This window comes from Aplidium turbinatum, chromosome 6, assembly GCF_918807975.1.
Source record: "Aplidium turbinatum chromosome 6, kaAplTurb1.1, whole genome shotgun sequence".
NCBI classification, from domain to species: Eukaryota; Metazoa; Chordata; class Ascidiacea; order Aplousobranchia; family Polyclinidae; genus Aplidium; species Aplidium turbinatum.
The window spans coordinates 6,472,446-6,493,097 of record NC_137477.1 but is presented as its reverse complement, the minus strand read 5'-3'; the positions used below and the strand labels follow the sequence as shown (position 1 = coordinate 6,493,097).

At 40.0% G+C, this 20,652-nt stretch overlaps 1 protein-coding gene across 1 annotated transcript; it reads right to left on the bottom strand.

Moving 5' to 3' along the window:
* Positions 1–7,309: 7,309 nt before the first annotated feature.
* LOC145771684 (uncharacterized) lies at positions 7,310–14,447 on the bottom strand. The gene is made up of 4 exons (XM_082583417.1): positions 14,056–14,447; positions 13,802–13,875; positions 7,750–13,701; positions 7,310–7,569 (listed from the first exon to the last, which is right to left on the bottom strand). Exon 3 carries the CDS (start codon positions 13,495–13,497, stop codon positions 8,467–8,469), a length of 5,031 nt encoding a protein of 1,676 aa, XP_082439543.1. The 5' UTR covers positions 13,498–13,701; positions 13,802–13,875; positions 14,056–14,447; the 3' UTR covers positions 7,310–7,569; positions 7,750–8,466.
* Positions 14,448–20,652: the final 6,205 nt, after the last annotated feature.

Here is a 20,652-nt window from a genome sequence, read left to right as displayed (position 1 = left end):
GGGAGATTGGACACATAGCCAGGAGCTGCTCTTTTGATGAAAATGCTTGCTACAACTGTCACAAAGAAGGTCATCTCGCCAAGGACTGTCCGGAGAGGAGGTGTTTCCGATGTAGGAAGATGGGTCATCTCGCTCGCCGATGCACTGAAGTTGTTGAGGTCGTTGAAAACTTTCGCAGAAAACGTGACTATTGTTTTGAGAAAAGCTATCGTTGGTAGATCATGCAACGATGGACTTATGAGAATTGATTTATTGAGTAATTAATTGTTTTTGTAATATGTTTTGTATTGATTGTGTTGTTATATTGTTTGCAAGAATATTCTAAGGGGGGGCGTATGTCACAGTCAATGTGCAAGGTGTCGCGTCGGGCTACTCTGCGTCTTGACAGAATGTGCTGTTTTCATTATGGAATTTTGAGCGATGTGTTATTATCGGGTATTGACCTGAAGTAACCTTTGAATGAGAAATCTGTATTATGTAACGCATTTCCAGAATCGTCTGTAAGCATGCAAATCTGGAATGTTCTGTTGTTTTTCATAATTTCTGAGCGTCGTTTGTCGTGACGTCATAAGGATGTTTACCAGTAGATGTCCGATTGCGAAATATTTATTATGTAAGAATCTTCTACTCCTACGTGACATTCTTTAAACTTCTTTGGGCTTCTGCTTGTTTACATTAATGCAACTTGATAGAACAATGTGACATTACGTAACCTTCTCGAAGTTACTAGACCGAAACAACCTTCTATAAATAGTGGTGTAATTTGTGTAATCATTATTATTGAGTTGATTATGTGATTATGGGAGTTGTATTATGACGAGTTGATTATGAGAGTTGTGGATTGGTAATTGGTGCAGAAATTATTGTTGATTGAGAGTTGAAGAAATCGAATACAAGTAGGCCTAGATGAGAATTGGTGCTGATATAAATTGTGTTCGAAATTAGAGTTATTTGAGAAGCCGTTCGTTAAAGTCCTTCAATAAGTTAGATTATCATTTCACTAGTGAAACCATTCGACATTTAATTGACTGCTTTTCGGTTATAACCCATTAAACTACGTCATTGAATCTTTCCAAGTCTTTTTCCTGGTAAGAGATAGAAAGAAATCGTGACAGCTAGCTGCTTTATAATGGGCCCAGTGAAGCTATCAGGTCTGCTAGTATTGCCATATCTTTTATAAGATGCGATGCCTAAGAGGCAATTCATTAGTATGGAGTAGGCATTGAAGTGGCTTTAGGAAATGATCTTCCAGGAGCTTTATCACGACGCCTTTTTGACTTGTGTTTATTGCGGTTCCATCGCATCCAATTGCTATTACATTATCGTAGCTAATTTTATTGGATCCAAGATATTCAAGAATCCCGGTAGCTATTGACACATTAGATCAGTTGGCTGCAGTAAAATGACCAATGAAATGATAACTTGGCTCCTCAAGTAAAGTAATGTGTTCTTCAACTGCAAAATGTTTTCGAAGTCGCCTAGCAATTTCATTTTGTTTGATGGTTTAATCTTTTTAGCTATCAAAATATACGCTTTGCAAATTTATGCACATGATAGGCCTACTTTCCATTTGAGTTGTAAACCTCATTTTTTTACTCGCTCTTCTCACTTTGCTTTTATCTATGACTAATTGAGATTCGCTATCCGTTAAACTACCGCATCTTGTAGAAGTGATGAAGCAATAAGTGCTGCAGACCTATCTGAAATACCAGTAGCCTACGATCGCATGATTCAGCAAATACTACAAAACTGGAAGTAACCTTGCTTTTTCTGGGGTTTTCAGAGGCAAAACTGGGTTGATAATCAAAATCTTCGCAGCGTTCTTCATTGGATGACAAAGTTTCTGAGCTTGAATAAATTAAAGGTGTTTTAACCAAAGCGCTACTTGTGCCCGCTCCTGGGTCTTCACGTAAAGAACGAAATTGTTCTAATCTTGCGACTCTCCTCGGAAAACGTTTAAAATTAGATTTTTTGGCCGATTTATCATGTTTATCAATCACCATTATGCGAGTTGTTCTTTGATCAAGAAGGAACTGTTGTTCTGTAACAGAGACACAATTTTCCTGCAGGCAAGTACATTGCAGAAAGTTGGAACACTTAGGCTACAACAACCGATTTCAAACATTTTCACTTTGCAGATTCTTTCATGTGGTCCAAATTTTACTGAAATTTAGGCCCACCTTTAGAATTTGACTTCAAAAGGTTATTCATTATTTTTTTGTAACTCTTTATCATAAATATGTACTGATGTTCGTACCTCATTCGTATCATCCTGCAAAGTTAATGCACAGCACATAAATGAACGTAGAGCATTAACACCATCTCGCCCTTTTACGACAAGTTTGTTCATTGAGCAATGACAAAATAGCATCTCAAATTGGTGAAAATTCAGCATTTTGGTCGTCAATGTGGGGGCAGTAAACGTTAAGCTTCGAACATGCCTTTACATAGGAAAGTTCTGGGTACATCCCACTTACAATTTATAACTAGCCAGTAGAAAAATTATAAAAAAAATTATGTTAAAATGGAAAGTGAAATTTCTCCTTTTTTTTTCAAAAAATTGAAAGTTTGACCCCCCTGCAGGGCAGAAGATGCACCCCTAAACTGATGAAATTTTGCACACGTAATTTTTTCATGCATGTGCCACTTTTTATGACTAGCCGTATTTGAATTTCGAAAAAAAGTCAAAAACGTCCCACCCTATTGCACAATGCACATTGTTGGACATGAAATAAAGCTCATGTATCAGTAACATCTGGCAACTTCATTCTTGACTAGCGCGAAAACTTCCTGTTTCTGCTCAGGGTTACCAGATTGGCCTTTTTAAGGCCAAATTTCTCGAATTTGGCTTTTTTTTAAAGCCGTTTGGCCTTAGAAATTATACGTTTGGCCTTTTTCTAGATTTGGCCTTAAATTTGGCCTTTTTTAAATTTAATCTTTAAAATGCATAATAATCAATATTTCTCTTACATATACTTGCTACTTTCAGAATTATTTTTGCTATAGTTTATTAAAATTCGCTACAAGTCATAAGATACCGATAAATATGAATGTTATAGACTTTATTTTGGAATTATAATGTTAACGCTCAAAAGTAGGTGGCCTACACAGAAATGTAACGACTAACGTGTTCACTTTCAGTTCAATTTATTTTTGTTTTGTTGGCAAAAAAGAAAGAAAAAAACAAAAATATACAAAAACACAATAAACACAAATAATTCGCACAACAAAGATGGCAGCGATAGACCAAAAGGTCACTAAAGTCAGCTGCATTTTCGATCGATCGGTAGTCCAACACAACCGCTGGCTTGCCAGCAGAGCATACTTTCAGAAATTCAGTTGTTGAGCAATACAAGTGATTCGTGGTTGTGCAATTGAGTGCGTTTCAAATTACTATTATTGTGATGTTATAAATAAATTTGTGATGAGCAAATATATTATTGATCATAGACTTGTTACAAAAGAATCTTTTTTTAATAATTACTGTAGTAATGTTCACTTAAATGATACATACATCATTCATTCATTTATTTTTAGTCATTAACGCATCCGGGACGAAAAAGATACTAACTAAGTATAGTAACTACAATAGTCGATATAGGCCTACCAGGACGTTAATGAACGGGAAATGGTGGCAAAACCTTGAAAGGTTTAAAACGTGCCTGAATAGTAAATCATGTAGTAGCCTGTATGTCTGTAGTTAGCACGGCCACAAAACCCAAAAAACAAACAGAAGCACACATGTAGCAATAAATGATAGCCTAATGAAAAGTGTTGTGGTTCGCATTTGCCAGTTCCAATATTAATGTGGATGAGCAGTCATCATAATAAAAATAGGATGGAGAAAGAAAACCAGGCATAAAAGAAACCCATCCTTAGGCAAAAGCCCGTTTTGATGCGGCCCAGGAGAGCAAAGTGTTGAGCTCTTCCCATGGTCAAACTGCACATCACGCAGTAGCCTACGACGATTGAGGAATTTAGACGACATGAACATAAATTATTCAATTATGACGATATGAATTTAGCTTTATTCACTGACGACATTTTAATATTGATTGCCTTCATATTTGACCTTCTTATGAAAAGTGTTCAGGTCTGTTCGACACTACAGTAAGACTCTTTCCTGTTGGACCATTCCTTTCATACCTTGCTAAGGTATTGCCTTTGTAGCGGACGTCGAGTGGTCTGAACATCCTCTCATACCTAGCTGTAGCTGCTACAGCAACATCCTGGGTACTAGCATGTAGTGGGGATCATCTTGAGAACAATACCTTTGTGGTTACATATTATTTAGCTTATTTAAGTATAAGCTTAAGTATGAGAATGTTTTGTTTATAAGTTGAATTAAGATGAAGGCTGTCTAACTGCCTGATGAAATTTCTATCTATCTAATTTATCTAGTTTGGCTATCTGACTCCATGAAATAATTTCCACACAATTGTTATTCGAATTGTAATTTTAAGTTATCAGAAGGTGTTCGTATAATGTTGTAGGTCTATAACACAATTTGAATTTAAACAGTACAGAATAATGAAATTTCAGGATAGTGAAACATTATCACGAGTTATTACATTTTAATTAAACAATCATTTTAATGTTTTTCTGAGAGCTGAACTGGTCTAACTGAGCTGGTTTGATGTAAGCCAGTCCGATTTGATAGAGCTCTTTGTCTAATTGAGCTGGTTTTATGTGATAGAGCTCTTTGTCTAATTGAGCTGGTTTGATGTGATAGAGCTCTTTGTCTAATTGAGCTGGTTTGATGTGATAGAGCTGATCCGATTTGATAGAGCTCTTTGTCTAATTGAGCTGGTTTGATGTGATCAAGCTCTCTGTCTAATTGAGCTGGTTTGATGTGTTAGAGCTAGTCCGATTTGATAGAGTTAGAGCTCTCGTCAAAGGACGAACAAACCATTTTATTGTGTGCGCCCTTTTTTCTATTTTCTTTGGGAGCAGTTGCATGGAAAATTACAGAAACTTTAGTAAAAGGCAGGAAAACTTATACGATGAAATAATGGATCGCTACAGAGGCCCCCCCAAATTTGGGCTAAATTGGAACCAAGGGTACCAAGTTTAGTTCAAATTTAAGGAGTTAAAAACGTTAACACAATTGTAACAGACATAGTATGAAATAGGTATGTTTAGTGTTTATGATAATAATGTGGTGTTGTGTTTGTGATATCGTGTCGCGAAGTGATTCTGCGTGGTTCCACCGCCTTCCGCAAAAGAATGTCTGAGTTTGTGCCGTATAAGAAGAGTCCACCGCCTTCCGCAAAGGAATGTCTGAGTTTGTGCTGTGTTGAAGAGTCCACCTCGTAGAAACATTAATTGTTTTGTAAGCGCCGTTGAAAACCGTAGCAGGCATTCATTGTTTGTCTGGCTTTTTCTGTTGAAAAGCAGACCATGCCGATTGACTTGATACAAATGTAGCCTTTTCTTGCTTTTTGCTTGCTAGAGATCATCGCAGTTGGAGATCATTGACGTAGTCGTAGCATTTAATTGTTGGCATTTGGCTTTCGCATTCGCTGTGAGGCGCTAGAGAGTCGGTTGCAAGTGGCTCTGAAGCACTTTTTTCGTTGCAGGCGGTGAAAAGGGCAGAACACTTGCGTTTTTGATCTTGGTTGTTCATGATGATTTCTGAGAAAGGCAAAGCAAATTGATTACAAGTTCAACTTTGAAATATTTAGCGACTTGGTTTATAAGTCGACCTGTACAAAATGTAAAAATACGATTTGAAAGGCGAACAAAACTAATTAAAACAAAAGAACATAGGCATCGACAGGTCTAAATACCATTCACAAAATCGTAAATGTGCATAAGTTTGAACAGTCGTTCAGCAACTGCAAACAAAACACAGAAATAAAAAAGATGCAACACATGATTCAAAACCATGCGGTTGTTTCATACAGTAGGTAAACTAATGTTTCGTGGGCATATGCATGCTTGCCCAACATAGGTTAATTAGGTTAGTAACATGCCATGCCAACTGTTAGATATGCGCATTTGCATGCCACACGCTCAGTTGCAGTCATATTCAACCATACACAATAAACAAAAACGCTTAGCAGACAACCTATACAGAGAGAAAGGTTGAAATAGACAACCACTGGTTCTGCATTGGAAAGAATGCAGACAGTTGGAGAAAAAGACAACGATTACGTATTAATGCAATATTTGCATTTTTCCTGCGATGAAGTTATATAACCTGCAGTGTAGGCAAGAACTTTTGAAACGCAGGTAGGCCATCTTATATAGCCAGACATCGAAGAACTGCCAAATGGCTGAGGTGCACCTCATTCCAAAGTACTTGAGATGGCTATACTGGAAGAAGCTGTAACTTTCCTGCAAGGAACTGCATGGTTGATTAAACAGTCACATGTATTTAGAACAAACAAAAATAACCTAAATTGCTGCGAGTCTGCAGACTTCAAAATAAACAAATGGACGAATGCTGGAGTGGACAATCCTTAAGACCATTCGTTTCAGCACAACAGCTTGGCGCTGTTAAAAATACACAAACACTACAGTAAAAAGTTACGTAATTACAATATTAAAATACAACGTAAACGCAAGGTTTTGCAGCTTTTAATCACATGAGCTGCCCATCGACTGTTCGCCGGATGACGTCACTGATTGATGAGGTTGTTGTTTAGCAACATTTCCGGGGTTCGAAGGTCCATCACTGTTGTTCACAGCGTGTGACATCATTTGTGGGGATAATAGCACTGTTAAGAAAAAACGTTATACAGCAACATAACTAAAACATCGAAAACTGTTCATGCAACGTGAACACTGAACACTAAGATTTGCAGTCAACCCTATGGGTTGTCTGGAAGATTTTCAGGGATTTGTTACAAAACGGTTATCCAACGTTGATCAGCCATATTTCGATACAAAATTACAAATGGAAGAAATTATATAGTGTCAGTTGAGTCGAGGGAGACTGGCATCATCAATGGATTGTTTTGCTGAGTAAAAGTTTAAGTGTGATGGATAGTGCTGTTTTGTCGATCTCAGCACCAGAACACGTGACAGCGATTCTGCCTTCTCAAGAGACAAAAGAAAATATATGTCCAAATGCCAAGCAAGCTTACACAAAAGTTCCATTACAGGGTAAAAAAAAAACTGTGCATAGACAGTAGTGCAATGCAAACAAAAAACAGAAACAACGTTTCTTAAATCATGTTAGCTCCTAGTAATATTAAAAAAAATTGGGGCACACGAAGACTACAACCTCTTTGGGTGGCTTCGCATAATTTCCCCTGTCTTTGCGCCACAGAGTTATACAAACTGTAACGTACGAACACGCACACAGAGTGACGGTAATGTATTCAACTGTCGACGACAACGACAGCGACGACAACGAACAAGCAGAAGGTCAAACGAAGAAGAAGGTTTCTGTGACAACACAGCAAAACAACGATTAGCAAACAAAACTTACGAATTAGGCCTAATGCGGAATTACAGATGACGAATTATAGGCCTAATGAATTCTTACCGACTATTTTGTGGCGCACGGAACAGCACAGGGAGAAACCCAACAATTGAAAATTCTACCGTTGTAGATCGAAACTAAACATATAAACGGTAAACAGTAAAATATTATGCTATAAATTTCACATCATAGGTGTGTCCCGTACTTGATTTAAACATCGGGAAATAAGACGAGGTACTTATTACACTTAACCATTGACACTAAAATTCACATTGGCCTAGCCTATCACAAAGGTTGCAGTAGGATGTTAAGCTTACCGTGAACTGTGATAATCACTGATTTGGCCACATAGGCCAACGGCAACGACAGATGAAATTGCTGCACAGAGTTCAACTATGCTTCAACCACACAGTACATTAACGCAGTAGGCTAACTCTTATTCAACTAAAAAAAACAGCAGCACCGTTATGTCCGTTAATAGCTCGAATTAACTACCAGTCGCTAACTATAGTTGCTGTAAACGTTAAGCTGATCTTTACATGTAGCCTACTGCCACTTAACAAAACTCAAAGCACAAAGAAACGTAGTAACGAACGCAAAGGCGCAAATGTAATTATGACGTAACGATCACACCTCGAGGTGAGACAGCAGGGGTTGCCAGGTGCTACTTAGGGAATCCGAATTTAGTTTTTAAACATAGAAAAGGAGGCGGACAAATACGACGTAACACCCCCACACAAAAATAGGAACTGAGTGAACATTTTTTACGATCAAACTAAGTCGTGTTTGGAACGATATGTTTCACAATCCAATCAGCCTTCAAGAGGACCCTCATGAACAAAGGGTTGCAAAATGCAGTCACTTATCACAATTAAAGGCAAATTTCGAAGCAGGTAGTGTGTTTTTCACTATTCTCAACAAGAAATGTTTGTTTTTGGCTTTATTAGCCAACAGAAATTCGTTCAATAGTTCATAATACACATTGATCAATGCCTTTAACCCGGCGACAGGTAAACAGTCCATTTTGTTCTGCATTAAGCAGTTTCCAAAATCAAGCACAGTTTCGAAATTGGTCTCTTGACCACATTGTATCGAGTTTTCACCGAAACTGTGCGTACAGTCCCTTTATTGTCTGGGTATGTGTCAACCACTCGCCCCAACAGCCACTTCGAACGAGGTTGGGAATCGTCGACGAGGAGGACAACATCATCTTTTTCAAAGTTCTTCTCTCTTTGAAACCACTTCTGTCTCTGAATGATGAATGGGAGGAACTCACGGGTCCAGCGCAACCAAAATTGATTGGCTAGGTATTGCACCTGGGCCCAGCGGCGTCGAACATAACAGTCTTTTCTATCAAACAGTCCAGGGGGCAGGTTTGGTGCTTCTCTCAACAGCAATAGGTGATTGGGAGACAACGGCACATCATCTTGTGGGTCAAAGGTGATAGGAACGATGGGTCGCGAATTTATGATTGACTCCACTTCGACCATCAAAGTAACGAGAGCTTCATCTGAAACGGTTTGCTCCTTCATCAGAGCAGTTAGGATCCTTCGAATGGAACGGATCATGCGCTCCCATGCTCCACCGAAGTGAGAGCCGGTTGGCGGATTCCAATGCCAAGTCACATTTTGTTGGCACAGATACTCATTAATCTTCTGTTGGTTCCACAGTTGTAAGGACTCACGCAATATTCTTTCAGCACCGACAAAATTCGATCCGTTGTCGCTATAAATGTCGGTTGGGAGACCTCGACGACCGATGAATCGTCGAAGGGCATCAATAAACGAGTCGGTAGACATGGTGTGGGTAATTTCAATGTGGATAGCTCTTATTGACATGCACGTGAATACGCAGCCATAACGTTTGAGTGAACTGCGGCCTTGCTTCACCATAAAGGGTCCAAAATAGTCGACACCGACATGAGAAAACGGAGGCTTATCGGGTTGGAGTCTTCCAGATGGCAAATCAGCCATAAATTGTTTGCCAACTTGTGCATTCCTTTTTTTACAGAGCAAGCACTTCCCGAGGACACGTCTAACGGCGACGCCTCCCTTCAGAATCCAGTATGTTTGTCGAAGAGATGCCCATGTATGGGTCATGCCAGAATGGCCCACTTGAGCATGGTGACTTGTAATCACAAGATCTGTAAGGTGAGAGTCAAAAGGTAACACGATCGGGTGCTTGGCGTCTTCTTCGATTGGTGCTCGCTCCAAACGGCCGCCAACCCGAATGACCCCATCAACCAATATAGGGTTCAATTTAACCATGGATCGTGAGAATGTCCTTTTAGTTAGCATGGCACCTCCAGATAATACGTTTAGCACCTGTCCAAAGCGACTTCTTTGCACATATTTAATCAGTTCCACTTCAGCAAGCTTCAATTCGCGGACTGTGATGGGAGATCGATTAAGTGGAGCTTGGCAAACCGAGGGTCGAGTCTTCATCATGAGGAACTCTTTGTAGCGCATCAACCACGCTGTTGCTTTCTTCAAGCGTATCAGCTTGGAATATCGATGAATCAATCGGTCAGTAGAACAAGAAGCTTCTGAAGCGGCACTCACGTAAACTTGTTGTTTCTTGACGGGCGCAAACTCTGCTGGAAGATCAGGTAGTTTTATTGGAGACTCTGGCCATCTTTCTTCGGCTTCCCACAAAAACGTTGGGCCAGACAACCAGAAACTGGAGCTAATCAGCGTACTCGCATTCATCCCACGGGACGCACAATCGGCAGGGTTTAACTTTGAAGGCACATGTCTCCATTTCGAAAGGTCTGTATTTTGTTCAATCGTGGACAATCGATTGGCAACAAATGTAGGGAATCTTTTCCTTGCATTACAAATACTTTGTAAGACAGCGCTCGAGTCTGTCCAAAATCTTGATGTGCAATTGGGTAGGTTCAATTCTTTTCTCACTATTTTATCTAACCTCACGGCCATAACAGCAGCAGTGAGTTCCAGCCTTGGAATGGAAACTGTTTTCAGTGGGGATAAACGGGACTTTCCCATCAGAAATGCACAGTGAATCCTTCCTTCATCATCAACAAGACGGAGGTAGGACACAGCTCCATATGCCACAGACGAGGCGTCGGCAAAATAGTGAAGTTCATGCTCCGTTACCACGCCAAAGTGGGGAGGTTTGAAACAGCGAGGCAAACGTACATCGTGAAGCTGGTGTAGCTGATTTATCCATTCATTCCAAGTGTCCACTTCAGATGCCGAAATTGGGTCATCCCAACCGAGACCTTGCTTGCACAAATCTTGCAACAACAACTTTGGTTTCAAGGTTACTGGAGCAACAAACCCCAGGGGGTCATATAGCGAGCTCGTCGCAGACAAAATACCTCTGCGGGTCAGGGGTCTCTCAGGTAATGGGAGTTGATACTTTCCATCAATCTGCCTGACTGATTTTGTCATCATGTCATATGCCATTCTATCCTCACGTGAGTTGGGCATGTCAGGTATTGATTTTTCATCGCCAAAGTCCGTTTTCCATAAACACTCGATTTGTTGCTCGATGGCAATGTCTCTTGATTGAGCAAAGTTAACTTGATAAGAAGAAGAGGAAGTTGGTGACAGAGATGGGCCCAGCAAGGACCAACCCAACGGGGTTTTTATAGCGATTGGCTGATCGCGTGATCCCTTCCGTGAACGCTGAATGCAAAACACTTCTGGATTGTCGACACCGATCAACAGAGTCACACTTCCACCCTTCACACAGGGAAATTTCAGATCACCTAGATGGGGTAGTCCAGACAGTTCCTCTTGACTCGGAATGGCATTTGGAGTTGTAGGAATTTCATCAATTGACAGGACTCCAGACAGCTCAAACTTTCGTCTGTCATCTAGGGAGGACACAGACAAGCTTACAGATATTCCATCATATATTTTAGACGTGTTAGAAAGAGTCTGTAGTGAGATCTCTCTTTTATCCCCAGTGATATTCAAAACGTCTATTAATCTGTTAGCGCAAAAGGTTGCTGTAGAACCTTGATCGAGGAAAGCGTAAGTCAAAACTTCATTTCCATTGTATCTAACCTTTACTGGCACAATGCACAGGTAGGCCTTGCAGACACTCGCGTCTTTACCTGGCGGCCGCGGTTCCGTCACTGAACAAGAAAGAACTCCCCTTTGTTCTTCATCACTGCGTGGCTGAGATGAATTAGGTGGATTAGGGTTGTGGAGCAAGGTATGATGGAAACGTCCCTTGCACCCTTCAATGGTACATGTGCTGTCAACTTTACAGTCGCGAGTTTGATGCTTTGTGCTAGTCAGGCACTTATAACATAAGTGTGCATCGTAAACCAGTTGTCTACGCTGTTTGTACATCATGTTTTTAAACTCGTCGCAATCAACAAGCTTGTGCGACTTGCGTTTACAACATAGACAAACATTACTGAAAGATGGCTTTGACACACCTTTGAGTGGAGGAACGTCCGTGTTAAATGCTGAAACTCGATCCTTCCGACTGGGTTTCTTTGCCAGGGTCTGGTGAGTTTCCTTCGCCTTATGAATCCTACTTCCATAGAGGGAGTTCTGGATCTCTGCTCGCATGCCAACAAATTCTGCAAGATCTCTGAATCCTGCTTCACGACTTGTGTTGTGCAGAACCATAACCGATCTCTCTGCCCATGCCTCTTGCATACGGAATGGCAACTTCTCAATCATTACCATCATTGTGTCCAGAGAGTTCAGTCCAGCAAACTCATTAATGTCATCCAGGGTTGAGAGACACACATCCATGGCATTGGCTAGATCCTTTAAACCTTGAGGATCGTTATGCCCAACCTTTGGCATCCTCTTCAGTTTTTGCTCTGCTGCATTTGCGATGATATGAGGTTGGCCATACTCCAAGTACAACTTCTTCCTTGCCAGCTCATAGCCATCGGGTTTCTTCACAAGATGTTCTATTGAACGCTTTACGTCACTATGACAATGTTGTAACAAATAGACCAACTTCCTTTGATCGTTATGTACCAGCGGGACGATCTGTGTGTCAAACGTCCGAACAAAATTTTGGTAAGTTAAGGGGTCACCCTTAAATGAAAGTATTTCTGGTCGTGGTAAGAAACGTTCGTCACTATAAGAGAAATGTCTACTTGGTAGTTGGGGCTGCTGATAGGAGCACCCTGGTTGTTCACCGACATGGGACATAGGTTGGTAATCTGGTCCATACGAGTCACGTTTAATTGTTTTCGGTTGCCAAGCCAAACTTGGCGAACTAATATTTACTTGAGGAGTCGAGCGTGCTGCAGGGAACGTAGAATTAGGCGTGTTAGCTTTAGTATCATGAGTAGCATAAGGAGATGAAAGGACAGGAGAAGATGTTTCTTGAAATTGCACAGAGGGTCTCTTTGTCAAACGGGAGGAAACATTCTCCTTGCTGTTTGGCAGACCAGGTGACGTGAGTCCAGTTTCATCGACAGTAACGTAAGGTGAATCAGCGTCACTCATCGCCTCTGCCCGAGATTGCAATTCCAATTGTAACATTTCAATTTTGTGTTCAGCTTGCCTGCTCTTCCTCTCAGCTTCTTCTTTCTTCCTCTCTGCTTCTATCCGAGCTTCTTCTTTCTTCCTCTCAGCTTCTTCTTTCTTCCTCTCTGCTTCTATCCGAGCTTCTTCTTGAATATGAAGCTTTTCTCGCTGAGCCAGTTTCAGTTGGATCAGTACTTCACGTTGCTTTGAGCTTGCTCGCGAGCTGGTGCTTCCAGAGCGTAGGCTCACGGAACGATGTGAGGAACTAGGCTTCTTGTAAGACGTAGATGGCACAGGCAAGTTGGCTGTTCTTTCCAGCCACTCCTTGCAACGAGTGTCAAACTCGACCTTATTTTCTTTTATTAGGGAGCGTTCGGTTTCCCTATCATCTCCAATCATATTAACAACTTCCTGATATTTTCGGTCCACTTCGGAGCAGTAGGAACGGAATGCCTCCAACTTAGTACTAGGATGAAGCATTAGCCGCTCTCCATGCAGATAGGACTGCTGCAAATTTTTTGCGGCCCCATCGAACTCAGCTTGCTTGGCTGCAGAAGCATCCTCGAGTGGACTACTGCCTTGGACGCTCATCATAAATAAACAAATGTAGAAACAATTAAGCCTACGGCAAACCTTCGGGACTTGAGTGCTGCAACTCCGAGGACTGTCCACAATAGTCGAAACGCTTCTATGTAACGTACGAACACGCACACAGAGTGACGGTAATGTATTCAACTGTCGACGACAACGACAGCGACGACAACGAACAAGCAGAAGGTCAAACGAAGAAGAAGGTTTCTGTGACAACACAGCAAAACAACGATTAGCAAACAAAACTTACGAATTAGGCCTAATGCGGAATTACAGATGACGAATTATAGGCCTAATGAATTCTTACCGACTATTTTGTGGCGCACGGAACAGCACAGGGAGAAACCCAACAATTGAAAATTCTACCGTTGTAGATCGAAACTAAACATATAAACGGTAAACAGTAAAATATTATGCTATAAATTTCACATCATAGGTGTGTCCCGTACTTGATTTAAACATCGGGAAATAAGACGAGGTACTTATTACACTTAACCATTGACACTAAAATTCACATTGGCCTAGCCTATCACAAAGGTTGCAGTAGGATGTTAAGCTTACCGTGAACTGTGATAATCACTGATTTGGCCACATAGGCCAACGGCAACGACAGATGAAATTGCTGCACAGAGTTCAACTATGCTTCAACCACACAGTACATTAACGCAGTAGGCTAACTCTTATTCAACTAAAAAAAACAGCAGCACCGTTATGTCCGTTAATAGCTCGAATTAACTACCAGTCGCTAACTATAGTTGCTGTAAACGTTAAGCTGATCTTTACATGTAGCCTACTGCCACTTAACAAAACTCAAAGCACAAAGAAACGTAGTAACGAACGCAAAGGCGCAAATGTAATTATGACGTAACGATCACACCTCGAGGTGAGACAGCAGGGGTTGCCAGGTGCTACTTAGGGAATCCGAATTTAGTTTTTAAACATAGAAAAGGAGGCGGACAAATACGACGTAACACAAACTGATGCTTCAGCTGAGAACATAAGGGTGGCAAAGTTGTGAATTAAAGTCTTCACAATGATTTCTCCTATTCGGAGATCTCCTTGTTGGAGTAAAAAGACGCACAAACTCACGGATGGTTGCTTGGAAGCGACACCATAACGCTTTGCAGAGCTGTGCCTGCACGTGTACGTCTGTATAAAAAGTGAGATTGAGGCTCGAACCTGGCAATCTCCCATGCTAGTTGCATGTAGTTGCATGCTAGTTGCAAAAAAAGTATATTAAAATGAGCTAAGTATTTAAGTAACATTTGACACTGCGATAAATCTACAAAAAATTACATAATTATGTTTCCCTGCAACGGCAACTTGTTGGCAATTAATAGGCTTTATCTAAGCAACGTTTAAAAACATTACATTGGCAATTGGCGTTTCGGCATAAAATTAAATAAATTGTCGACATCGGCTGCTGAAAGGAGTAGTCTGCCGTTGAACGATTCGCTTTATTGAGCGAACAAGAAAAATCAGTTACGTTTAACAAGCAATAAATTGCCGGCATGGTGCTTTAAAAAGTAGTCTGCAATGAACTGCAGAAAAATTGTTGGCAAACCAACGCGTGAAATGATAAAAGGTGACATGTTTTTACAAAATAATTATGAGCTCGTGTTGTTTTTATTTTTGACATACAGTAGAAATAAAAATTTTGTCTAATAATGCACTTACCAGATTCTTCATAGTTTGGTGATCTTGGCAAACTTACTTTTTATTTTTTAAAAAACCTACTTACGTGCGAGGTAACCAATGTGGTAACATTTATTTTACGTAACTTATAAAAGTGTTGTTGATAAGAATTAATAGTAAGGCTGTCTGACTGGGTGATGAAATTTCTATCTATCTAATTTATCTAGTTTGGCTATCTGACTCCATGAAATAATTTCCACACAATTGTTATTCGAATTGTAATTTTAAGTTATCAGAAGGTGTTCGTATAATGTTGTAGGTCTATAACACAATTTGAATTTAAACAGTACAGAATAATGAAATTTCAGGATAGTGAAACATTATCACGAGTTATTACATTTTAATTAAACAATCATTTTAATGTTTTTCTGAGAGCTGAACTGGTCTAACTGAGCTGGTTTGATGTAAGCCAGTCCGATTTGATAGAGCTCTTTGTCTAATTGAGCTGGTTTTATGTGATAGAGCTCTTTGTCTAATTGAGCTGGTTTGATGTGATAGAGCTCTTTGTCTAATTGAGCTGGTTTGATGTGATAGAGCTGATCCGATTTGATAGAGCTCTTTGTCTAATTGAGCTGGTTTGATGTGATCAAGCTCTCTGTCTAATTGAGCTGGTTTGATGTGTTAGAGCTAGTCCGATTTGATAGAGTTAGAGCTCTCGTCAAAGGACGAACAAACCATTTTATTGTGTGCGCCCTTTTTTCTATTTTCTTTGGGAGCAGTTGCATGGAAAATTACAGAAACTTTAGTAAAAGGCAGGAAAACTTATACGATGAAATAATGGATCGCTACACCTTGCTTCTTTTGTGAGTAGGAGTTTATTACAAAGAAATGAATGAACTTCCACGTCGGAACGTTGTAGCCAAATAATGCCTTGAATTCAAATAGAACGAGCTAAACTAATTCAGAACATGAAAAACTACACTACAACCATAATTAAACTAACACCGTGACTTCCGAGAAAGGCATCCGTGACAAACTGACTGAGAAAATAAGGCACCACACAACTGGCCGACAGAAACCATACTGGAAACTCACAAACTGACTGTGTTTATTTAACGCTGAACAATTGATTTAAAGGGGCTTATTGCTTCAAGCAATGCAGCATGCAGGGCCGTAGCCAGACCGCAGAGCAAGGGGGTCCAACTGTTTTTAGGGAGGGCCGAAAAATTTTAAATGGGCAAAATCATTATAATTGTGGCTGTTGCTCGAGAATGTTGGGATTTTGCCAAGGGGGGGCGAATTTTTTTTCAGGGGGGCAAGGTCCCCCGGCTGGCTACGGGCCTGGCAGCATGTGTCAAATGCGCAACACCTACAACTACGTAAAACTACGTATGTAAAATCAAACCCTGATAAGTGGTGAAAATTCCGAGAAAACGCCTTAATTTTCAGCCAGCGTTTCAAATTCCTACCAAGCACAAATTTCACAACGGCAATTAGACCACAGTCTCTATATTACAGAGTATTATAGAGAGTATACAGAGTATTATATTGTATTATAGAGACTGTGATTAGACTGTCTAAAGCAAACATGAAAAAAGATCGCAGGCGCTAGGCCTACACCTCCTAAGAAAATTTTCCATGGATTTTTCTTGTATTATTTTGGCATTAAGACCTTTTCACAGTCTGACAACCCTGATTACAATGCTTATTTTATCTTGTTTAAGTTTGGGTTATTTTTGGCAGTTGAAGGAGTTACCGTAGGTTACATATTTGAAACTTGAACTGTCTAGTCCAGTGGTTCTTAACCTGGGCGCTACCGCCCCCTAGTGGGCGCTGTTAACTTTTAGAGGGGCGGAAATATTCAGGGGGCGTTATAGGGGGCGCTACATTCAGAAGGTGTAACGTTATTTTCCTCACTACAAATTTGCTATAGCAGTTCTGCTGGGGGTACGAGAATCCACCGAGGATGAGGAGCTATATACAGTATAGAGATTGTGTTTAACAAGGGAAGTAGTGATTCTCTCTCAGAGCATTCTATGTTGACCTATACAGCACAATGCACAACACCTTCGATTGACTGAGCAATACTTCTGTCTCTTCCAGAATTGATGAAATGGCAAATGACATTGAAAATAAACTTTGTGATGAACTCAAAACAACACAGTTTTCTTTACAACTTGACGAGACAACACTACGCGACAATGAGGCTTTGATCATGGCTTATGTGCGCTATATAAATACCAGTCGTAAAGTTATTGAGGAGTTTCTGTTTGCTGAACAATTAGAGGTCGACACTAAAGGCTCAACGGTTTATAAGGCAGTTGAACAATTCTTTAAACGGAAAGGAATTCCACTTTCGAATGTTATTGCATGTGCCACCGATGTAGCACCATCAATGGTTGGACGCCATCGTGGATTTATAGCACATTTGAAAAGAGAAGTTCCGGACGTATTTACAATTCACTGTGTCATTCACAGACAACATTTAGCTGCAAAGCATCTCAGCGACAGATTACATAGTACCCTGCAAGTTGTTATCAGTGCAGTGAATAAGATCAAAGCCCATTCATTGAATGACCGCATATTTCGCCAACTTTGTCATGAAAATGAAGAAGAATTTGAACGGCTCTTGCTACATACACAAGTCCGGTGGCTTTCAAAAGGAAAATGTCTACAACGCTTTTATGATCTCTATGATTCTGTTATTGATTTCTTTAGGTTTAAATTATTGGATCAGAAAGTGAGTTCAGATTTGGAAAGCAGAAGAGCAGACGTTGCTTATTTGTCTGATATTTTCAACAAATTAAATGAGGTCAACATTAAATTGCAAGGAACCAAAATGTGTCTCATCAAAGCAAAGGGAATAATAATGGCATTTATTAGCAAACTAGATTTCTACAAAAATTGTTTACTAAGGCTAGACTTAAATCAGTTTCCAAGCTTAAAAGCCTTACAGGAAAACCAAACCGATGATTCATGTTTGTCAGACACTGATCTAGACTGCTATTCCTCTCATCTTCAAGCATTGAAAGAAGATTTGGTGATCAGATTTAAAGATCTCAAAGAATTAAAAATACCAGAGTGGGTTGTGAATCCATTTCAGGCTGATGCAAACAATTCTGATCCAAATCTAGTTGAAGAACTTATAGACTTGCAAAACGACTTTGAAAGTGAAGTGTTGTTTCAGCAGATTGGCTATGAAGCTTTCTGGCCAAAAGAACACGTTAAATATCCTCATTTTTGGGAAAAAATCAAGTTATTGCTGTTAGCGTTTCCTTCATCATACCTGGTAGAGAAGGGATTCAGTTCAGTCTTGCAACTCTTAACTAAGCAGAGAAATAGACTGCAAATATGTAAAAGGGGTGATCTGAGGCTCTGTTTATCAAATATTGAACCTGATATAATTAAGTTAGCAAATTCTCACCAGGCCCAAGGTAGTCATTAAATACAATGTATTTAATACATTTTTCCTGCTTTTTCAAAGTGCATTTTTTTATATATATCTTATTATTAGCCTACGGTTATTATTTTGAGTTTTTTGTTTGGGGCACATGCATGTTGTAAATGAGAACTGAGTGAAATACTGCCCCTATTTCCTTGAAGTAATAATAAATGTAAATGTGTTTCTTTAAGTAAATTTACCATATTCTCACAAGCTAAGTTTTCATTTTCTAATTGCACAGCGCTACAATGCAGAATCCGATATAGCTTCACTGTATCACGCATCATCTTTAGTAGGCTACAGCCCTTATATTATGGTGGGCGCCAGACTATGGAAATCTCTGAAAAGGGGCGCTGGGGAAAAAAAGGTTAAGAACCACTGGTCTAGTCTATAGCTTAGGCAAAGAAGATTTTTTCCTGAAAGTTTCAACTTCCTGAATGACTGTCCACAGGGTCAAATATTAACCACAAGATGGCGCATTTTGAGTTTTTTTGCTCGGCCTTCATCTTTGCACCCTCCAAACTTCAATAATTTCACATTTGTTTGGTGTCAGTCTCATGGGGTTAATTACCAACTAGTATAGAAAAAAAAGGCAAATGACATTTATCGGGCATGTCTACCGCAAACGCAGAATTGAACACTCGGTAATGATGGGGCGACTTCCTGGTAAAAGGCACCAGGGGTGTCCACGTTTGGAAATCTTCAAAAATCTTTCAACATGGACAAACCAAAATTTTAAAAACCTAATAAGAACTATGGACAATCGATCGTTGTGGAGACTCACGGTAGCCGACGCCTTATTCAGGCATGGCCGATGATGATGAGTATAGAATAATGATATGCAAAATGGTAGTTCTGTGACTATTGGTTTGGGAGATAGCGGACATCAAAAATTGCTAAAAAAATTTGAAATGTAAAAAATTTCAATTTTTGAAATGTTCTATCTCTAAAGCTAATTTGAAATTGGAAATTTTAATGGTAGATATGAAAACTAGGGCTGCTTCTAGGGATGGGCAATTCAGAATACCGAATCCAGAAGGATTCGGATCCTAAACTATCCGAATCCAAAACGGTAATAAAACCGGGTAATAAGATTCGGTTTTAAAGATATATATACATAAGTGTTGTGCAAGCTGTCAGCTTGAGACAGTGATCTGAAAAAAAGTGTGGTTTAGTCACTTTTTTCTTTGTACTGACACCATCTGCAGTTCCGCACTTTCGAAAACATTTTGCATGCGTTGTGCGCGCACGGCGCATGCAACCCTACGTCACTCGCTCTCATCAGCAATCAAAGAAACTAAGCGCGCAATTTTCTTCACGCTTTGTACTCATGCACAATCGTGCAATGCTGTTTTTCAATCCACGTGCGTATGCGACTCTGCGATAGTTTGACTGGTAGGCGTAACAACATTGAGCAGATGCCTCTGCTCAAGGAGTTGGCTCTGAAATATCTCAGCATACCGGCCACATCAGCATCTTCCGAGCGATGCTTTTCCACTGCGGGCTTGACGTCAACTAAGCTGCGCTCCCGCTCAGCGTTGCCAGATGGGGAAATATCAAATTAAAAAATTCTGGTGAAATTTAGAGGTCTTTATTGCCAAACTTTTTGACCTTGGAACCAGATAACTCTTTGGTGAAATCTGGTGAAATTTTCCCCACTCAATTTATTTCAAGGAAGTTTTCAATTTTTTTAAACTTTTTAGCAAATAATCCCTGCTCGTATAGAAAACGTTTTGCAAGAGGTTTGCGTATGCATGATGGCAGTGTGTTATGTCTTAAAAACTATTTGTATTTTAGGTGAAATTGCTTTATTTAGAGTGTTTTAAACATCTGGTGAAATTTTAGTTACTTTTTGGTACCAAGCGGCTTCCATCATCTGGCAACACTGTTCCCGTTTGGCGGGCAGTCATTTAGAGTGCCTTAATGTATTGCATTGCAACAAACATTTACTTTGATTGTGTAGCTTTTGTGTCTTAAATTTTTTACTTTTGGCGTTGCTGGAGCTTGGAAGTTAATAGGATTCTGGATTCGGTTTAGTATTCTGGAATAGTGAATTATTCTGATTTGCCCATCCCTAGCTG

What these genes read in the sequence shown, in the direction of transcription:
- LOC145771684 (XM_082583417.1), bottom strand. Translation starts at nt 13,497, where the DNA reads ATGATGAGCGTCCAAGGCAGTAGTCCACTCGAGGATGCTTCTGCAGCC.